The sequence below is a fragment of the Podarcis cretensis genome (assembly GCF_951804945.1).
Source record: "Podarcis cretensis genome assembly, chromosome: 4".
Classification (NCBI taxonomy): Eukaryota; Metazoa; Chordata; class Lepidosauria; order Squamata; family Lacertidae; genus Podarcis; species Podarcis cretensis.
In genome coordinates, this window is record NC_137173.1 from 46,682,040 (window position 1) to 46,705,440 (window position 23,401).

General features: G+C 39.0%; 1 protein-coding gene and 1 long non-coding RNA gene across 4 annotated transcripts in view; one reads left to right on the top strand and one right to left on the bottom strand.

Annotated features, from left to right (window-relative positions):
- LOC307215528 (uncharacterized protein) overlaps window positions 1-23,401 on the top strand; it is a 186,924-nt gene that overhangs the window by 61,131 nt on the left and 102,392 nt on the right. For all 3 annotated transcript variants that reach the window (XM_079974867.1, XM_079974868.1, XM_079974869.1), the window contains one exon: window positions 10,906-10,989. In XM_079974867.1, the coding sequence (XP_079830993.1) occupies window positions 10,906-10,989 (84 nt within the window). The remainder of the gene's footprint in view (window positions 1-10,905; window positions 10,990-23,401) is intronic.
- Window positions 1-23,401, bottom strand: part of LOC307215544 — a 44,870-nt gene that overhangs the window by 7,706 nt on the left and 13,763 nt on the right. The gene's annotated exons all lie outside the window — the stretch shown is intronic.

Below are 23,401 nucleotides of genomic sequence, written 5' to 3' on the forward strand. Positions count from 1 at the left end.
GCCCTACTTGGAGAATATGGGGATTTAATTTGGGACCTTCGGCATGCAAAGTAGATGTTCTTCTGTTGAGCTATGATCCTTCCCCTGCCCTCAGGGAATTCCCACTACTATTCTGTGTTGCTTCTGAGCTGACTGTTGCAGCTTGCCTGTGGGTAGAGGACCAATAGCACTGGAAATCGCGTTTGGACCACAGCAGAAGGATTTGCATACATTGGGGTGGATCCAGAGTTCTGTGAGTGGTGTGCTCTGAAGTCTAAGCTCCCCCGAGTCCCTCAAAAATTTGCTCCGCAGGGTTGAAAAATAATGGGGCAAAGCCGAGTAAGGTGGGGTAGTGGTGGTGAAAATCATGCCCCTGACTTCCGTTTGCAGAATCCTCTACTAGATTCATGCCCCTTCCACCATCAGAAGATGCCCTTAATACATAGAAGGCCCTTAATACATGCAATAGTACATTTGGATCAACACATTGCCTTGATGGTTCTTCAAAGCATGGAAATAGTTTATGAGATAACTGTGGATGTTCCTAGCATCATACTAATATGGCATATGAAACACGATATTTGACAAGATTAATGCATGAGTTAAGGAATACTTTGTAATTTGAGAATTTATGTAAATAAACTATTTGGAAAAAAACAGCATGGAAATTATTAGATATATGTCCTCCAGATGTTGATGGTTAAGAAAGTAATATTGTTGGAGGCGGAAAATGACTTAATGCAAAAATGCTTTCCTTTAAGTGTCTTTTATGGGGGTTGTAAATAAATAAAGCAAACAACTTCCATTTAAGAAGCAAATTGCAGTGCGTGGATGGAATATTACTTGTTGCAGACAGCCACACAGGCAAAATAGAGCTATTTTAAAAAGAGACAGGTGATTATTTTCAGGCCAAGCAACTTTACTAACAGGATAGTTCATCAGAAAAGTATTATCTTGGTGAAAATAATGTTTTATGTCCTTTACCATGATCTGCGTGAGCCAGGCAGTCACACAGAGAAATTTATTTAATTTGTATATTTCTGATCCAGTATCACCAAGAACAGTTATTCTAGGCAGCAAGTGTTCCAAACAGTTCCTAATTTCACATCATCACATCTATTACATTCAGCTCAGAAATGTCTAAATGTATTTCATGAGTAGTGGCAGTGTTATGTGAAATGCAACATGACAGGAATATTTAAAATTGTTCAAAGCTACACAGTTGGAACCAGTTTGATTGGTGTTAGCCTTCCAGCTTCGGATTTGCATATTTGGAGAAACTCAGGAAACTCAGCTAAGGTTTTGGGCATTGCAGGTGGACTAATACAGAACTCTAATTTTATTTCTTTGCACATTTTTAACAACAGCAATAACCCATGCAGGAAGACCAAGAACAATGGCAGCCATTGTTTGGCACTGACAGAGTATGGCTGCATCTTCCTTTTCTCTGGTGTTACACAGATAGTAGTAAATCTAAGATAATGCTCACTTGAGAGACAAGGAACAACCACAGGGGACTTTTAAATAAGAGAAATAGACTCTGAAAGGTGTCAGTGTAAGTGGTTTAAATACTGTGTGGGAAAATTAAAACAATACTCTAAGGTCTAAAATATACCTTGTCTTCCTAATTACAGCAAGAGAGAATAAAAATGAGTTTTAGTTTGAAGAAGAGGGATTTGGAGCAAGTCCATGATATAGGCAAGAAATTAAATAGAAACATTTTTAAACTCTCTTCATAAATAAATCATATCCTATGTCCCCTAAATGAAGATGTTGCTTGGAAAGGATATATGAACATTAAGGGTCTTTTTATGCTTGATAATGGGCACAATTCTGTTTCTAATACATGTAAGTTGATGTAAAGTGCTCAGTATTTCGGAATCTCATAGTAATATAAATTCAGATAATACAGAAGGATATAGAAAGTTTTGTGGATACCAATCCTACCAGAATGAACACTTATCATCACATAATCATGATCTTGTGCGTTCTTAGTAGCAAAGCAAGATAGTGGTTAGGATTAGGGTTAGGAACAAAAGATAACACAACAACACTACCAGACAATGTGTCCTTGGCTATGGCAGGGATGCCACAATGACTTCACAGAACTCAGTTCATGTTGGAGGAACTGGACATAGAGGAAGGGGTTAATTTCCTTCATGAGTACAAATCACCCCATTTATGCGATAAGCCAACAGGTGCAAGGTCAGTGAACCCAGTTACTATGGCAGCTGCCCAGTGCCATCTATATAAGTCAGGCATAGTCAAACTCGGCCCTCCAGATGTTTTTGGGACTACAACTCCCATCATCCCTGATCACTGGTCTTGTTAGCTAGGGATGATGGGAATTGCAGTCCCCAAACATCTGGAGGGCCGAGTTTGCCTATGCCTGATATACGTGATTAAGGAATGTCAGCTCATTAGTCAGCCAGTGAGTCTTGAGAAGTGAGTCAGAATCTGTGTTACGTCTTGAATTGCTGGAGCAACAGAAATACTTTGTACGAATATATCTCTATCTGTATATATGTCAATATCCAGGACTGTGTTACAGAAGCCTTATCTTCTGTAGTAGTACGGTAAATTATTTTGGACCTTAAGGTGCCTTTGGGTGCCGACTGGAACTGGGGACAGCTTCTTCCATGTGGGTATGTCACTTCAGATTCCCAACAGTTCATGCCCTTCCCACAACAATGCATAATGCTAGGAAGAGACAAGGGGACAGAGAAATGTAAGGAAGTAGGATATGCAGTGTTCTGTCTGGTGCTGTTTATACTTGGATCGCATTAGATTGTTTTTTTACTTAGACTACCTCTTTTGTAAGCACAACACTATTCCATCATCAGGGGCAGGTCAGGGCCCTGAATGCGGATAAGATTCTGATTAAAACATATTCCTCACCTGCCACACCCCAGCTATGCCTGGATTTTTCCTATTACACTGGCAGTTCTCCAGTGGTAGATAAGTAATTCCACTGCTGGTAGATTACCACGGACATAAGTTAACTATGCTAGTGTCTAATTTTATTCTAAAGGGAAATTTAGCAATGGTTCTATGCTGATCATAAGGTATAACCTATAGACAGAATATAACCTATAGATAGAATTGTGCTCTTAGTATTCATATTTGCTCTCTAGGGAGCTATTCCCACTATCATCATTGAATATTCAAATCATTTGCACCAAAGTAGCTGTTAACTAACCCCATTAACTTAATTGGTCATTAGCATAAAAGACTGAATTCCATATTATTGTCTGGATCTATCAATTAAACTCATATACCTGATCTAGGTTAAAAACAGAAATAACATTTTCTGTGGGGTGTTCCTATTAATACACATTTGCCTTATTCAGAGACATTGTATTTTTTTAAGAACTCAGCATTCCACTGCCTTTTAGAATGAAAGTGGGTTGAAAGCAGTGGTGGCTGGCCACATTTTTGCTTGGTAGGGCTGCCATTTTTAATCTTACAGTTTTCACCAGAATGTATAGCACTTATTTAGAGTAGCATGCCATTCCATATGTGCAGAGTGCCATTATCTCCTATTTTAAAAACAAATCAATTAGTCTCTATGGACAGGGAAAGAGCCTCCTTGTAAGAGTGCCCAAGTATGATTTTCAGACAAGATGACTCCATAGCTCTTATTTAGAAATTAAGCCATACCCGAGGTACTACTTCCGGGTTAGCGGAGTCAGTAACCCGAAGTGTTTGTAACCCAAGGTGTTGGTAACCCAAGGTACCACTGTAACGTATTTGCTATTTTTATCTTAGGAAGGAAGAAGGAAGAAACCTATTGCTTTATAAATGCATGGGGGTTACCCAGATACATACTTTGCAATTTTGTTGTGTTTCTAGATGAATATAGCCTGATGTGGTGCCGTACATAAATCATGCCAACACTATAAAGATTAGAATCTTTGCAGCATGTGGCAGCTGTCACATTCTAAGCAGTCATGTGACTAAAGGGTTATGATACCTACATTTTGATTACTCTATCTTCAGTTAAAAATGCAGCTTTGATATTGCAAGGGCCCATGTGCACTTACATGGCAATGAGCCCCATTGGATTTAGTAGGATTTATTTCCAAGTAAGCATGCATAGGATCGTGTAGAAATCCATGTAAACAGGTGTGAAAACTTTGCAGATGGATCTTCTAAAGCCAAACTCATATGGAGTAAAGGAAAATTCATAAACACTCTTTTTAAGTATATCTTCTATGCTTAGGGATATTTTTGTCAAGATAAACACTTGCATTCAAAATCAGTACAGTCTGAATACTCCTGTTGTTTATGTTTTCTTTGGGGTTGCATTGCCATTGTCATCACTACAAAGGAAATCAAAATAATAGTTCTGATTTATTACCCCTGGATCTTTTTACCATGAGACAGATTCATTTTCTAAAAAAAATTAGTATCCATTTTGAATCTCTTTCACTAAGATCGCTCAAAGCTAACTTGTGCATTTGGATTATAGTGCCAGGTGTGTGTTGCACACCTACATTTTTCAGCTATTAATGAGATATTTTATCATAGCATTTCTATTTACATATACTTTTAGCCATTTTAAACCATTACAAAAGATTAAGCACTACACATTATTTGAAATAAATAAATAAACAATTGTAGACAATTCACACTTTAAATATTGGCCATTACATTATAGTTACATAGATTCTAGTTTAAATTCCATTTCCCTCCCCCCTTTATGTGCATTTGCTTTTTTATTATTCATAGCTTAGTTGTGTCATTTTCTGTTGTTACACTGACAGATTTCAGGCCATGGCTTAAAAAGGTGGATGAGTTTTTTGGTATGGCCTCTATGCATAGTTAGTATAATTGCCATGAATCTGGCCAGGTGTAGCTAAATGATTTTTTCAGGCAAAGAACTAATAGCAAAGCTTTTTACGCAGTAATTTCCTTGGTAAGGTTCAACAAAACGAAAACTCATCAGAAACCCTGCTGGGATTCCATCAGCAAGCATTTATTTGCAGTTGCTTCTACACCTGCTTACACAGTAATAATACACCAGTGAGTTAAGTCTCTATGCCAATGCAAATTAGCTTTATTTTGAACCAAACATTGGATTTTAGCACATATCATAAGCAGAAAAATGTGCTGCCACTAGATGGATATAGGCGGGGGGGGGGGGGAAATGCGCATATATATATTGGCTATTGCTATTGCTGCTTTCTTTATGCAGACACGTCCCACAGGATTATCCAGTTGCTACTATTTATAGCATTTATATGGAACATATGCTTTGCTCCACTGGTATAACAAGGAATCTTTTCCATTTCAGTCTGAGCTTCACCATCTGCAATTTGGATTTGTTTTAAAAGATGATCCATATTTCAATCTATGAAGAAATTCCTTGCTTTTATACCATATGGGAATCTCCTTTCCCTGAGATCAATTCTTCTCCATATGCTTTCATTTTATGTATGTAAGGGAGCCCTCTATGCAGCTTTAAAAGTAATTCAGACTGGCTGCTCCATCAACCTTTAATGCAAATATGAAAGTTTAATTGATTTGTCATTTAGACCAAATTTAAATTATAGAAAGAATGGGGGGGGAGGGGGGGAGAACGTCAGTTATTAGCTAACCTGTTCCTTTTTGTGGATGTGAGCCTGTTTGTTTAAATCCTACTGTTCTTTATATTGTGATGCAATTCTTAAACCATTTCTAGGTATAGACTCCGTTTTAAAATTGCACGTTTACACCAAAGGACTCATTTAGGCACCAAAGTTCCCAGTGGGACTTTGGGCTCTTCTTGCAGCATGCTAGGAAGGGTCAGATGGAGGAAATTGATGGGAGGCAAACTGACCATTCTACTCCATTCCCTACAGTTGCTCCTCCACTGTGCAACCTTTTGCCCATTATGGCTGTGCTCAGAGCAGACCTGCCTCTGCTCCCTGTTGTTCCAAATGGCACTTGGGTCTCAAACCTGAGCAATTTTTAATCCCCCCCCCAACTCTTTCCTGTTTACCCACAGTAGTAAAATAGACAATGTGGACCATTCTTCCTTCAGGATCTGTTGTTGTATTGCCCCACAAGACCAACATCTAGACTCAGGACATCGCCAATACTCCCTGCATTGGCATTGGTGACCACATGCTTGAGGTGGTAAGCTATTTTGTCTATCTGGGCTCCACCATAACCAGCAACTTTTCCATCAACGCTCAGCTGGACAAGTGTATTGGCAAGGCAGCTATGGCAATGGCTCGCCTCTCCAAAAGGGTATGGGAGAATGTGATACTAACAACCAATACCAAGATGAAGGTCTTCCAGGCTTGTGGGTTGAGCATGCTGCTTTATGGAAGTGAGTTGTGGGCAACTCACACCCACCAGGAGTGACACCTCAATGTATTTCATATGTTCTGCACCACAGGAAAATTTTGGGCATAGCAGGACAGCATCTCAAATAAAGATGTGCTCTCCCAAACCCACATTCGCAGCATGTTTGCACTTCTGCCTCAGTGATGTCTACCTTGGCTTGGTCATGCACACAGAACGGAAGGTGACAGATCCCCAAGGGCATGCTTTATGGGGAGCTGGTTTCAGGCACTAGGTCTGTTGGCAGAACAGCTCTGCATTACTTTACCCCTGAAGGTGCACCCTTCCACTGTCTCCCAAGATAGACGGAGGCCAACAGATTCTTGGAGGCCTAGAGAGACATTTTTAGTCCAATTCCAATTCCAATTAAACTTTTTACTGCACTAGCCATAGGCCATGGCATCGTTCAGAAGGAGAATAAAAAACAAACAAACAACAACAACAAAATGGGGGGGGGGGACAATAACCATGAAATCATCGGGCACAGGCATACAGTAAAACCACGGTCACGACTACTAAAATTATTTGTTGCATTAAATAGAATATAATAGCAGAAGATTTTCAGGTAAGATGTGCCAAATTAAATATCCGAATCCCCTTTGCAGTTGACGCTATTTTGTCTAGTTCCTTCCTCCTGATCTTCTTAGCTGGCATTTTTAGTCTTGCAGCAATCCTGTGAGGTAATTTATGCTATGGTCTAATTTGAATTGGTCTACTTTGATAACAATGAGTGGGATAAAGACTCCTACTCAGTAGTGGGGAAAGGAGAAAGGAAGATTCATAGAAATGCAGTGAACTAATAGATGAGCAACTCCCTTATCTAATATATGAGTAACTTTCAACCAGGTAAGACGGCTCTTCTATGTCCCTACATAACTGATGTGATGAACACTACTGAAAGTCAAAATATTTTGAAAACCACACCTGCAATGGTATTGTATTAAGCCTATTAAGCCTTAATGAAGTTAAAGTGTTACCCGTAAGGTAGATAAGAACTATATTCTTAAAGCAATGTAGAAGAAGAATAGATGGAAGAGATTCCCTGTTTTAGTGAGATGGTTGTAAAGATATTGCATAGGCTGAGTCTCACCTTCATTTAAGGAGTACTTTGTAGATTTTTTTTTAATATATCAGAACTGGGAAAATAATTATTTTCTCTCAGCTGAGGAAAATGGTTAGAAGTTTGTTGGACGTGTCTATATATTGATATGCTATTATTGTATGTGGGAATTTGGGATCAGGAATCCATAGTCATCAGCAAGATACTATATTCAATTGTGAATACCCTCAAGATTTGGCCTGTTATAGCATTGTCAATCAGGTCTGGAGGGTACTGCTTCTTAAAAATATAGTTACAATTTTTTTAAAAAAAGTTGAAACTAGTGCTGAGCAAAAATCACCACTGGATGTCTGCTCAGTGGGCTGTATATAATAAGCAATTGAAATCCACTTGGTTCCTAAGGGACAGGTGTCTGTATTAAACAAAGACAATACAGAATTGCTACAGTAAGCACCCTAGTGAGCAGTTTCATCAGAAAGGCCAAAGACTGGAAATTGAAAAATTCCTCTCACATATAAAAGCTGAAAAATGCCAGAAGCTATTACAAGAAGCTTGCGTCTCCAATGACTGCTCTTTACCAGCTATGTGAATAAATACAAGACACAGAATTTAATTCTCATTTCTCTAATATCTTAAGAGTAAAGATTATAATGACTATCTAGAAAAAAGAACACTCACTCTGCTGTACCATACAAGTGGAATTGTGGGTGGGGGAATGATATTTTCCCCAAGTTTCCCCAAGTATTTTCAGTGTTTTTTATAGTGGTTTTTTTTAAAACCAAGTTCTATGTTTATAACGTGGCTTTAGCTGCAGTAGGAAAAACTGAAAAACCCCATTTGTGAAACTGCAGCTTAAACAAGCCTCACAGGAACAGGCAGTTAGTGATGTGTATCAAGCCCTGAGAAACACCTCCTTTTCTTTTTAAATTGAAATATAACTACAAAGGTTACACTAAATCCAAACCATGGCTTGTAGAATATGAATCTAGATAATAAAAAAATCAAAATAATCAGATATTTCTAGGTTATATAGAATATGGAATATTGCCAGCATATTTTCCCACTGACTAAATTTAGCAAATACATTTCAAAGAGAGACAACCCTAAGGTGATTTGCTTTTTTATAAAATACATAAATAGTTTTTGAAGATTAGGCATAGAACCAATATGTCCTAAATCTCTGTTTCCTTTTTTTTTTTTTTTTGTAATAACATTGTGGTCCTAAGGGATGACAAGAAAGAATAGTTTCATTTACTGGGTCTTGAATTTTAGTGATTTTTAGGTCTATAATTTTGTGGCAGAGAACCAGAATATTACTTTGTAATTTATGTCCAAGACCACAAGGAAAAAGTATTGTAGTGTGGCTGGAAGTACAGCTTGATGTTGTCCTATTGATCTATTCATTTATTTGTGTAGCACCATCAGGGAGTGTGCTCAGTGTTCGACAGAATACAAGAGAACAGTTCCATATCCTGAAGTACTTACAAGCTAAACAACACAAGGCAAACAGGAAGCGGAGGCAGGATACTAAATAAAAGAGCAAAGTGCAGGTTTTAATGGGACGTGCTTAGACTTAGTTATGCATTCAGTTTCTAATAGGGGTGTGGGAGTTACGGGTTCTGTATGTGAATCCGGTCTTGGGTGTTTGATTTTCGTTGTTGTGTATACTGTGTACATACGGACAATGACAATAAATTTATCTATCTATTTATGGATAAGGTGGGTTTTCATGAGTGATTTGAAGTAAGTGATTTGCAGCAAAGGGAGAAAATGTGGCAGGATAGCTTTGGACAAGGAAGGATGGTAAAGCAAAGTTCACAGGCAGGGATGTATTAGGATAAAAGAGTGGAGAGATAAGGCCTGGAGGTCTTTGAGATGAAGAGCATGTGTTGAATCCAGGAACAGACGGGAAGTCAGGATAGGGCTTTAAGGCAGGGGGTTATGTGAACAGAGGAACAAGATGAGCAAAAATGATGTTCGCAGCAGAGTGCTGGAGAGATGCGAGGGGACCAAAGTAAGATAACAGAAGACCAGAGAGTAGCGTACACAGAAGAGGTCAAGGGTGTTTGTCGAGGGGGAAGATGGGAAAGGGCTGTATTCCAATGTCTTGCAATGTTGTGAAGGGAGAAGGGACACAACTTGGCAAAGACTGAATATGGGAAACAAAGGAGCATGGCAAGTTAAAGCCAAGCTGCCTGTCTGTTCAAGAGGGGAGAAGGTAACATGGTCAACCAATAAAGAATGAATGTGGCATGGTGTGACTCTTATAGAAGGCTACAATCCTGCTTTACATAAGTCTCTTTCTCTCACACACCCCACCCTCCATTCTAGCAAGCAAGAACCATGATCAGAATTCACGCAAATGTAAAAGTGCAGGAAGAAGGCAAAGAGCAGGACCAGTGATTGAGGGAGGCATATGAAGAGTCTGAAAGTCTCAACAGAGAGACTAGAGAGCCACATTTCCAACCCTGCCCTACAGCAAGGCTGCCACCCCCCTCCAAAATCTATCATGTATAAACTAAGTATTGTAGTACACTATTACCTTTGAATCAAGACAACTGATTGTCTAGAAGGTTCTTGACTTTTATGCTTTATGCTTTTCAAATGGTGATGTGCCATGATTGTCCTACACAGGCACACCTACATACCTGCATTTTGCTGCATAGTAACATTCCTTACACAGTGTAGTGTCAATGCCAGTTGTCTAATGTTTGGAGCTGCAATATGCTTAACTTGCAAAGGTTTTCACCTCTTTTAGATAATATAATATGAAAACGTACAACACACAAGAGATGCTTCCATCTCTTCCTATTTGGATTAAACGTTCAAAATAAAAAACCTCAACATACCTTCGAAAAAACTTTCTAATTTTTTGTTTAATCACTGAGATAGGTTTATTGGTCCCAAATGATTTCACTCATATGTTTAAATAATTTGGTTAACCTTTTGGTTGTATAATTTATTTGATTTATTTGTACAAATGAAGACAACAGCTTACATCCACTTCCTATATACTGCTGGACAGTTCTTTGTCCCAGAAAGCCAAGAAGAGAAAGCATTGTAAATTCAAGGGGTTTTTTTGAGTTCTCCAATAACTACTATGAATTCAACACTATATAATGTTGTTTGCATATAAACATTAATACATAGGCTATAAGCCATTGTAACCCAAATATTTTGCCACGTCTTAAATAAAAAACCAATCAATGTGTAGAAAGTTAAATAGCAGGTATTAGTAAACTACTATTAAGTGAGCTATTATAAGTTGTGTATTTTAAAGTCTGTGTTGTCTGTGGATCTTATGTATTCTTTTTATCTCATCTGACCTCATTGTAAACAGCCTGTGGTTTGTACAAAGGGTGGTATATACAGTAAATCATTTAAAGAAATAAATGATTTTTTTTTGTAAACTACTCATTATCTGATTAGTTAACGTTCATGAATCTTACCACATCTGATTAGATAACATTATCATGAATCTCACTATCTAATGTAATGTAATGAATCTTCTTACATTCTATTGTTTCAGTGAGCAGGAGTCAGCAAAACAGAACCCACAGATGGCACCTGATGAACTTGTCCCCTCCCCACCTTCCCACAGGAAAAACATCTGTGATAAGGTAAGAAAATACACTGATGCTGTGAGACTTCAGTAGAAAACAGAATTTATGGGAAGCTAGGATGAGAGCCCTTGAAGTTCACAATACTGCTTAGTAATGGTAGGAAGTATGAATATTTCCTCCCATCCAAGATCTAAGCACATAGGAACTAGGGCTCTGTGAAGGTTTTTAAGAACCATTTTTATTGCTTTTGAACTCCCTGTTGGCTTTCATGAGAATAAAGCCCTTCTCTAATCCTGCCCAGCGGTTTAGCCTACCGGAAGAGCTTATTTCTCAACAGCTGCCACCATTGGGTCTGTGTTTTTTGAACATGGTAAGTGGTATATAAATACTGCAAAATAGATAAATAAATGTATGTTGAGGGGAATACCCTTGCTTAACTGGGTCTTCTCTGGACACTTTTAAAGAAACTGAGTTACAAAACAAACTGGGAAGCCTTTCTTTGTGATGACATGAATGCCTAAAAAAAACATGAAATGAAAAAAGTGCATTAGGAGAAAATAAGCAATTAGGAATAACATGAAAATAGAACCATGAAAATACCCTGTATGCTGCTCAGTGAATATGAGGTGCTGAAAACGGTTCCCCAGATGTACATTTTTCAAGAGTCTTTATTGTCTAATTTCAATGCTTCAAAATGAATCTGCTGCATTTTCCTGCACTCCGAGCAGTGTAGGGAAAGCCACATGTTTTCACCTAGACATCCGAAGCACATCCTGTAAGACTGGACTCCCACTCTTATTTGTGCAAGGTGTCCATTTCACTGGTAATGTGGGCCTACTGCCACTAAGACTTCAGAGAAGCTACTAAAGGAAGGGCTTGTGAGCAACCACTAAGGGAAGGACGTCTTCAGCTAAACAAAGATTTAGCGTAAGCAAAGGAAAACATGAGGCAGGGAGGTAGAGAGGACACAGATATTTCTCTCTATGCATGGCAGGAAATTGAACACAGAAGTCTTTCGGCTGGTATTGTCTGAATGGCGAACTCTGATTAAGATTGAGTTGGAAGACTTTTAAAAATCGGAGGTGGCCAGTGGCAAAGCAGAGCATTTTGCTTTACCAGCCTGGACAATGAGAGAGCAGTTAGTTAGTAAGAAGGCTATGGCTCCCAGAGAGCACCGAGATCTGGATTCATAGGCCTGGTGGATCAAATATGGTGGATCTAATATGCTCCTGATGATTATAGCGTCATGCAGGGGGTTAAGTTTAGACGCCTCTAAGTTTTCCAATTCATAACTGTTTTTATACTTGTGTATAACAAAAACTTGAGTACCCCTGTTTCAGAACAATACCAAGCCCAAACCCAGAGGCAGGAGCAGCTGGCATGGTGAGTTGACCCTGCGGCCCTGCCCTTCTAACAGTGGCTTTCAGTCCCAATCTCATCACTGCCTTGCACCACCCTGCATGGTCCTTGTAAGCTGAGTGTCGCCATTACTGGGAGAGTGATTCAGATTCATTGCATCAGCTGCTTCTGATGCAGAGAGTGGCAGCGGGAAAGGTGGACTAAAATAGCTAATTATTCTCATCATGTAGATACAGCTTCAGTGGAAAGCTAGTTGCTCATATCAGAGCAGAAGAGTGTAGCTTAGAAGTGATAAGCCATGTACTGTTGTCTGTAGTATTTGCACAGCTATTGATATACTGTATCTCACATGCATGCACAAGGGAATGTAATGTTTAAGGCAAGAAATGTGCTGGCTTCTTCTGGAGTACAGCCCCCTCCGCCACCCCGGTCTGTACAGATCCAAAGTCCTAAACTGCGCAGCTCACAATTAAATATTTTAAAGCAGCCTGAAGCTTGGCCACCTGATTTCTATGTGGTTTTTTAGCACTGAGTTCTCTAAGAAAAATGAAAACTACTTTATAAATTGTCAGTGTTAACAGATTGACCAAAATGCTTCCTGTTATGTTAAGTGTCCTTGAGACTGAAATAATTACAGTTATCTCTTTGAAGCACCTGTCAAGCGCTTTGACATCTATTTATTCCTTCCATATTCTAGGAATATCTCAGATAGTCATATTCAACCTGTTCTTCCCAGCGCAGTCGGCAACAGTTTTTACTGATGCTGTTCCAATCAAAGGCCATCAGTTTTATAGCCTTAAGGCACTTATCCAGGTGTCAAACAAAATTTGATTTTTACCTCTTTGCATTCTTCTGAAGTGTAGATGACTCATGCTCAGTAGCATTATTCCAGACATAAGCAAACCCCATGCCTTCCAATTATAATAAATTATTCTCACTAAAGCAATTGTTGCAATTTCTAAACATACTGTCAGTGAAGTAAGCCAGTAAAGTATCACTTCAGTTTTAAACCTCTTATTCAGTTTGGATTAGGGGTCCCAGCTTCTAATGTGGCTACATATGTGGCTATGTAGCAAAAAAGGGGCTTTGTAAAAAATCAAACTCCTGTTATATGTTTTATTTAGAATTAAAAAAAAAGGATGAACTTTCAACAAATGGACGTACTTGGTATCAAGTGGCAAAAACAATACAAAAGCAACCTGACAAACCATATTAAAAAAACAATTGCTCCCCCTCTCCCAAATAACAGTGCCAAAGGATAAGTGAAGGCAAATGGAACTTTTAAAATAATAATAATATCTAAGCTGTTATAATTGAGCAGTCTTCACTGGAAAAGAGGACAGCTTTGAAGAAAAATAGACCATAAATAAAACTTGAGATGCACATTACAAGGTGTGTTGTTGTTTTTTTTTAAAAGTTTTTGAATGTTCTGTGTGATCTAAGGTGATGAATATTATACGAAGTGAGGGGAAGAAAATGAACAGAACTCTTTTATTACATGCTTCCCCCCAGCTGTGTATGAATCACTAGGATTCCTTATTAAGCCTCCCAAATAACTGATAAGAAGTCTAGCACTGGGGGCATCATGTCTTCACCCAGACTTCTGACTTTCCTACTGAGGAGGACAGAGGTAGAAGTGTGTAGAGGTAACAGGATGTCCCAGGAGGTGTGCTGTCTTCTTGGTGCAAAGATTCACAATGTGACTGAGAAGCTGTAAAGGGTGGCAACATGAGAACAGGGCCTTTTCTGTAGTTGCTCCCATCTTGTGGAATGCCTTTTCCAGGGAGGTTGATCTGGTGCCTGCACAATACATCTTTAGGCGCCAGGCAAAAACATTCATCTTCTCCCAGGCCTTTTGGCTGATTAAACAATCCATGGCCTTTAAACTGTGCCTGGGGGGCAGGATATTGTTTTTGTTTGTTATTATGAGACGTACTTTTTGTCTTTTTTATGTTGTGATCATCCCTGTGATCTTTGGGTGAAGGGCAGTATTGAAATTTAATTAATAAATAATAATAATAATCTAAACAGACAAAATAAAGCCAGTAGCACTATCCCTACAGTTTTAGGACATGGGTAACAATTAACACTATTTTGGCTACATTTAGAAAATAATGGGTATATGGGTTTGATCTAAACTTGGTCATGCTTAGAGTACACTCACTGAAATAAATGGAACTTAAATTAATCATGACTTACAAGTCCCATTGATTTAATTTTAGTGGCTCTACTGAAATTATGGTTAAGTTGGAACCCAACCATATATATATATATATATATATATATATATATATATATATGCATGCATATTCCTATTTTTTTTCTTTTTCTTTACATTTACATTTCGGTAACCTTATCAAACTACTACCTCGCCCAAATATGGATATGGATATTTTATGTGAAATGTAACCTAAGCCAAGCATACATTGTTGTCAGTGGAAATGAAGCCAGAGGAAATATATACTGTCAGAGAAATCTTTATTGTGGGCTCAGTGTTATGGCTTTTCCACTGATGAATGATAGCAAGATCCTAGCTATGAATGCTGATGATATCCAAAAGCAACACATCATATACAGTGTATATAGTTGTAGGGAACAAAATAATTTGTCATAAAGCAGCCCATTGCTCTGAGTTATTTACCGATACTTTCCAATCCCTTTGTGAACGATTAATGCACTATTACATTAATAGTGGTTGGCATTTTCCATTTTCCTTTTTGGGAAATATGTATATTAAATGAATCTTTACTGTAAGTGCTTAATCTGGCTTAAAACCACACAGAGAAGACAGTTGCCATAAGGCACTGAGGACAACTGGGACTCTGGAGGAACTGAGTGGGCTTTGTCCAACTCATTAAAAAGTGTGTTTTCTTTTGAAAGCAAAAGAAAGGAGGAGTGATATTGTCTCTATAAATGTTTTTAAAAGGTGAACTTGTTGGCTCAGCTCTTTTTTTTATTACTGACGCTGCAGTGTAAGAAGATGATGCTGTCCAGCTGGGTCTCCCACCTGTTCTTATCCTTGCACAAAAGGATTGTGAAGCAGCTGTAAAGCTAAAAATGAAGACAACATCTGTTGGATAACTGGTGTTTTCCAATATAAAACTCTATTGTTACAAACAACAATTATGTTCATTGTATCACTGAACTGAAGACCCCTATTTCAGAACTCTTTAGATTTGCACTTGCATAAACAGATCAGGCCTTTAGTACACAAACCACCTTTCACCATCTCACTTGAAAGGCTTTTTGAGTGGGTTGCAGAAAATACAAAGATGTGCAGTTTTACAGCCTTGTATAGAGTATTTTATTAGAACTCCAATATAATGTCCTTGGATTGCTGACATAATGCTATGGTTTGTATTTTTTTATTATTGATATAGCACTCAGTACATACATTTTATCTGAACATCTTTCAAAGGATGAAGGCAACCATCTGTGGCTGCCTTCTGTTGAAGTGTGTGGTAAAACATCTTATGGTTCTAACTGTTATGCACTATGAACTATTGGTATTTTATTCCCTTGCCCTTTCCAATGGCTGTAGTAGTGTATTCCTATGAAGGTATCACATCGCATTCTGGAATACAGGTTTTCATCCCCAAAAGGGATGTGGGTGGCACTGTGGTCTAAACCACTGAGCCTCTTGGGCTTGCCAATCAGAAGATTGGTGGTTCAAATCCGTGCGACGGGGTGAGCTCCCATTGCTCTGTCCCAGCTTCTGCCAACCTAGCAGTTTGAAAGCATGCCAGTGCAAGTAGATAAATAGGTACCAATCTTGTGGGAAGGTAAACAATGTTTCTGTACGCTCTGGCACTCATCATGGTGTCCCATTGTGCCAAAAGCGGTTTAGTCATGCAGGCCACGTGACCCGGAAAGCTGTCTGTGGAAAAACGCTGGCTCCCTCAGCCTGAATAACGAGATGAGCGTCTCATCTCATTGTCGCCTTTGACTGGACTTAACTGTCCCCAAGTTCTTTACCTTTACCTTTTACCTTTCATCCTCAAGCCAGTCTGAGGGCCTTGACTTCAGTAAACTTTTAAGCACAGGGGCAATTCACACTTTGGTGCAGTGGCATGAGAACTGCATCCTAATGACCTCTTTGCTTGTCACTTTGGTAATAATACCAAGCCTGCTTCCATGTCACTGTCAGTAACCTTCAACTATCCCTCATCATTGGCCACATTGACTGGCGCTGATGGGAGCTGTAGTCTGACAACATCTAGAGAGTACCACATTAGCTATCCTGGGGGCTTAATTTGTATATACAGTATCCTGCCAAGAATCTAAACATAGGCAGCCACAAGTTTTCCCATATTCCATGGGAAGAGAGTGATGGGGAGGATGAACTGCACTTAAGGAAAAACAACACAATTAAATCACTGTGCTTGAATTCAGCATAGAGCTATGAGCATGCCACTAAAACTATTGTTTTCTTTCCTTATTTCCCCCCCCCCCTAAAGCTGAGGAACTTTTTTACATTTTTACATTTGTAAGGTGCAATGTACAATATATAATTAAATAAGTTTAGATTGTATTTCTGAAACAACAACGGGACATAAAGGAGGATAAACCATGCACCCAAGAAAACAAAAGCTATGTGTTACATCAGGATGTGATGGCTGTTGAGGAAGCTTTAAACACTCAAATTTATTATGGCTTGCAAAGCCTGTCAACTTGCTGCGGAAAGGAAAACAAAGGAGGAGGCATTATTAAGATCAGTATCTAATTTATTATTCTTGACCTCATCAGTTAACTCTGTTGAGCAATTTTTAGTATTCTTTAATTATATCATAAATGTAAGTATCAATATTCCCAGGACATTTCAACTTTTACCCTTTCCCTACATGTATAATTCTTTCTATAAAGGAAGAATTGTTTCCTTCATTGTCCACAAATCTTGCAAATAAAACAGTAGCAGAAGGCTATAAATCCAATAGTTCTATAAATCATGTCAGCTGAGACACATGAAATATTTTCTAATGCACTTCAGAATGTGATTATCTTGAAAGACACCCTCCTTCTTGTAATTCAGTATTTCAAGATGAATGAAAAAAATTAAAGCTAGGACTTTTAAAAGCTTGTTTTATTATTTTCCAGCTGCATATGCACAAAGAACAAAGTTGAGCTCAGTCAAGCTAAATCACAGGCTCCAGCAGTGCAATCCTATGCACATTTCCTCAGAAGTAATTGCCACTGTGTCCAGTGAAATACCCTCCCTACTCAGTGTCTATGGGATTGTATCCCAAGTGTAAAATACTAGCCATATTGAATTCAGTGGCGTTTTTTATTTGACCTAGGATTTACTACACACATGAAGCTGCAAAAGACACTGAAGCTTAAAGAAATCTGGTTGTCCTATGCACAGGGCCGGCTCAAGACATTTTGCTGCCTGAGGCAAAAGACAAGATGGTGTTCTTCTTCATTCCATTCATGTACATTAAGTAGACAAAACTAGAAGCTGAACCTGGACATAACATTATGATGGCTGACTGGGAACAGTTATGGACCACAGGTATGAAATTTACGGCATGTAATGCCCTAAGAGAGAATTTAATGAAAATGATTTATAGGTGGTACATGACACCAGTCAAGCTTGCAAAAATTTACCATTTGCCCGAAAATAAATGTTGGAAATGTAATGAGATTGAAGGTACATTCTTTCACCTTTGGTGGACATGCCCAAGGATTAAGACATTCTGGGAGATGATTTATAATGAAATGAAAAAGGTATTCAAATATACCTTCCTGAAGAAACCAGAGGCCTTTCTCCTGGGCATGGTCGGCCAATTGGTGCCAAAGAAGGACAGAACTTTCTTTATGTATGCAACAACAGCAGCAAGAATACTCATCGCGAAGTATTGGAAGACACAAGATTTACCCACCCGGGAAGAATGGCAGATGAAGTTGATGGACTATATGGAACTGGCGGAAATGACTGGCAGAATCCGAGACCAGGGAGAAGAGTCGGTGGAAGAAGACTGGAAAAAGTTTAAAGATTATTTACAGAAATATTGTAAAATTAATGAATGTTAGAAAAACGATGGAATGAAGTTATATGGCTTTAGCAGAAATGTTATAAGGAATTAGGTACAGACAGATTGTAAATGTATTAAAGGGAAAAAAACAAGGTTAGAATATGTTAAGTTAAATTACAGGACAGAAAACAGAGGAAGATGGAAAGGAATTGCTGAAACAGTTAATTGAAGTGGAATACAAAAAGGGAGGTGTGAGGAGGTCGCTGAAACAAGTGAACGAAAGTTATGATACCCAAATTATTGGATGTGTTTTTAATTGTTTTTGTTTTGTTTGGTTGATTCAATGTTTTAGGGTTTGGGTTGTGTGGTGTTTTTGTTTTTGTATTGTATTGTATTGTCTTGCTTAACTCTTTTTCTTTTGTAATCTTTAAACTGCTAATAAATATTATTAAAAAACAACAACTAGAAGCTGAACCTTACATGAATACTGCTGGTTCCCGTTGTTGCAACAGAGAATAGCAGGCTAATTTAGGGGGTACCACTCCTCACCTCTCAGCAATTGCTTCCTGAGGCACCTGCCTTACTCTGCCTATGCATTTGGAAAGCATTTTTAAAGAATAATTCAAGGCAGCACACATGGAAGTGGCACCAAGCTAGAAGGGTCCTTAACACTTTTCTCTTCAAAGCTAGTATAATAGACTACGGCAATTAGACTTAGATGAAAAGTTAATATAGGAGTGCAGGAAAGCTAGAGGTGATCCCACATTCAGATGCATTTGTTAATGTCTGACCCATTGATTTGCTTCTGTGGGTGGGCAGTATCATAGACCACTAGCATTGACCTCTTCTTTCTGGAGGGACATTTTTCCTTTTGCTTCTTGAATGACATGTTTTTTGCTGTGTGTGTGTGGTGGATAAAATATATTTTCTTTTCCCACACTTTGAAAGGGATATGCCTATTGTTAATTCTATCTGTAATATATTGTAAAAAATCTCATTGGTAAAGGTAAAGGGAGCCCATTAAGTCCAGTCATGGACGACTCTGCGGTTGTGGCGCTCATCGCGCTTTACTGGCTGAAGGAGCCAACGTTTGTCCGCAGACAGCTTCCGGATCATGTGGCCAGCATGACTAAGCCGCTTCTGGTGAACCAGAGCAGCACACGGAAACGCTGTTTACCTTCCCGCCAGAGCAGTACCTATTTATCTACTTGCACTTTGACATGCTTTCGAACTGCTAGGATGGCAGGAGCAGGGACTGAGCAACGGGAGCTCACCCCGTTGCGGGGGTTCGAACCGCTGACCTTCTGATCGGCAAGCCCTAGGCTCTGTGGTTTAGACCACAGTGCAGTACTCTTCTTTAAATGAAAGGCTATCATAATTGTTCAGCTGGTTATCATGATCAGGGTCAGAAACATAGTACTATCAAAACCATATGCTTATAGCAGCCTAATCAAGTGCTTAAGCTTAGAAAAGAAGTTGATAAGATCTAGTGGTAGATTCTGAAAGCTGACATAAGGAAACATCTTTGCAGTTCTGGAGCAGCAATATTCACAGTGCAAACATTCCAGTTTCTGATGAGCATATATGCTTAACATGAGTCTTATGGAGCTGGAGAGAATGGAAAAGCATCTGATTGCTCCTTTTACTTAATTCTAAGATTGTCTCCCTAGCAAAAGGACAATTTTGCACTTGACAAATAATATTTAGTGGCGCTGTGGGTTAACAGAGCCTAGGAATTGCTGATCAGAAGGTCGGCAGTTCGAATCCCTGTGATGGGGTGAGCTCCCCTAGCCAACCTAGCAGTTTGAAAGCACGTCAAATTGCAAGTAGATAAATAGGTACCGCTCTGGCAGGAAAGTAAACGGCGTTTCTGTGCGCTGCTCTGGTTCGCCAGAAGCGGCTTAGTCATGCTGGCCACATGACCCGGAAGCTGTACGCCAGCTCCCTTGGCCAATAAAGCAAGATGAGCGCCACAACCCCAGAGTCAGTCACGACTGGACCTAATGGTCAGGGGTCCCTTTACGTTTACCTTACCGGTATATCAGTAGGCATAACACAGTGAAGGCCAAATTAGGTGTCATTTACAGAATGCATGGGTGCCTTTTAGAAAGTGAATAGCAGGCATGGGAGAAGTTCTGGATTTGGACACTGGTGGGACCATGGTGGACTTTAACTTGCAGTGGTATTGACGCCAGATACCCTCTGGTGCCTTCTATTGAGGGGGAAATCCCATTCATATGACGGAACAGTGCTACAGCCCCCATAATCTCTGCTGAGGTCCTCAATCTGGATTGTGGTCCTCATGTTTACTATTTGTTTTTAATTATTTACTTTTAAAACAGTAATCCACATAATTGTTAATTTCACAAATGGTATCTTGCCTAGTTTGGCCTGAGAATTTGGTACTTTTGTTTGTGTCGCTGCTGTGAAAGGAGTAGGGAATTGCTTGTGCCTCTGCTGCAATATGAGGGGAATATGGAATAGCATGTTGTTGTTGTTGTTTAGTCGTTTAGTCGTGACCCCATGGACCAGAGCATGCCAGGCCCTCCTGTCTTCCACTGCCTCCCGCAGTTTGGTCAGACTCATGTTTGTAGCTTCGAAGACACTATCCAACCATCTCGTCCTCTGTCGTCCCCTTCTCCTTGTGCCCTCCATCTTTCCCAACATCAGGGTCTTTTCCAGGGAGTCTTCTCTTCTCATGAGGTGGCCAAAGTATTGGAGCCTCAGCTTCACGATCTGTCCTTCCAGTGAGCACTCAGGGCTGATTTCCTTAAGAATGGATCGGTTTGTTCTTCTTGCAGTCCATGGGACTCTCAAGAGTCTCCTCCAGCACCATAATTCAAAGGAATCAATTCTTCGGCGATCTGCCTTCTTTATGGTCCAGCTCTCGCTTCCATACATCACTACTGGGAAAACCATAGCTTTTACTATACGGACCTTATGGAATAGCATACTCCTATGTAAGTGCAAAAAAAAAAAAATACATGAGCTCTTTCACTGTCTGTAACTGGGACAAGGTCTCTGTATGTGCCTGGAAGATCCTATGGAATTCCCCATTTTTCTTGTTATGACTATCACATGATCTAGAAAATGGTACATTTTATCAAAACAACCAGTTCAGATTCATCCTATACATTGCTTAACCTACTCCACTAATGCCCATGTTCTCTACAATTATTTTATGCATTACAGATAGTTCAGCAAACTCATATAATAAAATTCAGTAAAGTTCCATTATGTCTTACTGGAATAAACTTTTCTTGTCATGAGCTCTTTTTCTTAATAACATGTCACTTTGAATTGCATTTAAAACTAAGTGCTGAAGCAATTTCCTGTGCAATAAGAAGAATTTACTGCCTCTTTCTTTATTCACCAACATTTCATCCTCTACAGTAGAAAAATTACAAATCTGGCCAATTAAAGTGTGGGTTGTATTTCCTCCCAACTTTATTACTGATGTTCACTTAGCCTAGAAGAGACATAACAGCTTTAATTACTATCACTGTTTACTTAGAAACAGTAGTACAACACATTTACCAAAAGAAAACCTTGTCTTATAGCTAAAGGACAAAGTTCTCAGGATGAATGAATGAATGATTCTCTTCCTGCAGGTGTGGAACTTTAACGTAGCTATCAGTCTGTTTCTACAGCTGCTGATCTTTAACACCTGTCAAGCAGCCTGAGCTGTGGTTGATTTTGCAGCTACAAAATGAGTGAGTGCAACTGGCTACAACCAAATTTGCAATTAGTTTTCTTCTACTACTTCTATAATAGATAAAAAAATCATTTCCCTGACCCCAAGAAAAGTCTCAGAAAGATGGGAACCCACCAAATAGTTAACCATTGATGCCCATGTAACACGTTAGCTTTCATTTTACTCTAATCTCCCCCAGATTCTATTTCTGTGAGTTTTAACCTGAAGAGGCCTGTGTAACCTAGTTTTAAAATGCAGGGACATCTCCCACAGCTGAGTAATTTTGGTGATCATTCATATCAATTTAGTTGCCAATTTAGATTTGTTTTCAAAGGTATTTCTAAGGACTCCACAATATTTTCAAGCAAGAAGATGACCATAGGCAGCTTTCATATGATTGACGAAATCTCTGTTGGAAAATACTTGTATCTTATTTGCCAACAGCCATAAGAATAGGTTTAATCCTCTTTCTATGTTCCTCTTGATGGAAACATGCTGATCAGGACACGTAAGTTTTTATAGACTTTTTGTATTAATGGGACTGGCGGTTATCAACTATGTATGTGTTAGTAGGCTAGTTGTTGTCTCACCTTTATTATTGTAGATACACCCCTGCTTTAAGCCATTTATATACTGCCTTCTTTTGTATATTATTTACTACAAAGGTATGTCTCAATCATGAATTCTCAACATATTTTCTCAACATAGTTTTCTGGTTTGAGAACTGTTTTCAGAAGCCAAACTTGCTCCGTTTTGAGTGCCATACTTCCGTTTTGAGTGCCACACATCTGTTTTGAGTGTTATACTGACGATTTGAGTGTTATGCTTCTTATATGAGTGCCACAAGTTTAGGGTTTAGCTGTGACTCCTGCATTGCAAGGGGTTAAACTAGATGACCCTTTGGATCCTTTCCAACTCTACAATTCTATAACAGAAAATACATTTATGGTGGGGCATTTTAGATAGTTGTCATGGTGGGGAAACTTTCTTGCCTCACGGGCTGCATTCACTGTTGACCAACTCCCCAGCATCTGCATGGAAATGGTGGGTGTGGCCAAGACAAAAGTGGGCATAGCCAAAGTAGGAATGACTCCCCCCCGACATATCCACATGTATACATATAGCACATACAAACACACACAATGCATGCATACACACACTTAACAAGGGCGGACTTGGGTACTATGGTGCCCTCTATGAGGTAAAAATCCACCACCACCACCCCAGCAAGGCAAGTCTAGGCAAGCCTCTCTAGGCATGTAGAAAGTGCCACATCTTTTAAGCTAGTTTTAGTTTATTGTTGATTTAAATTCATTTTTTAATGTTTTAAATAAACTCTTTTTTTACCACTGATCTTAATTGCTTTATTCTTTCTGCAGCCTGCTTTGCAGTTTTCTTGCAATTCAGAAGTATATGAATGTTGTGGAATAAATAAATAAATGAA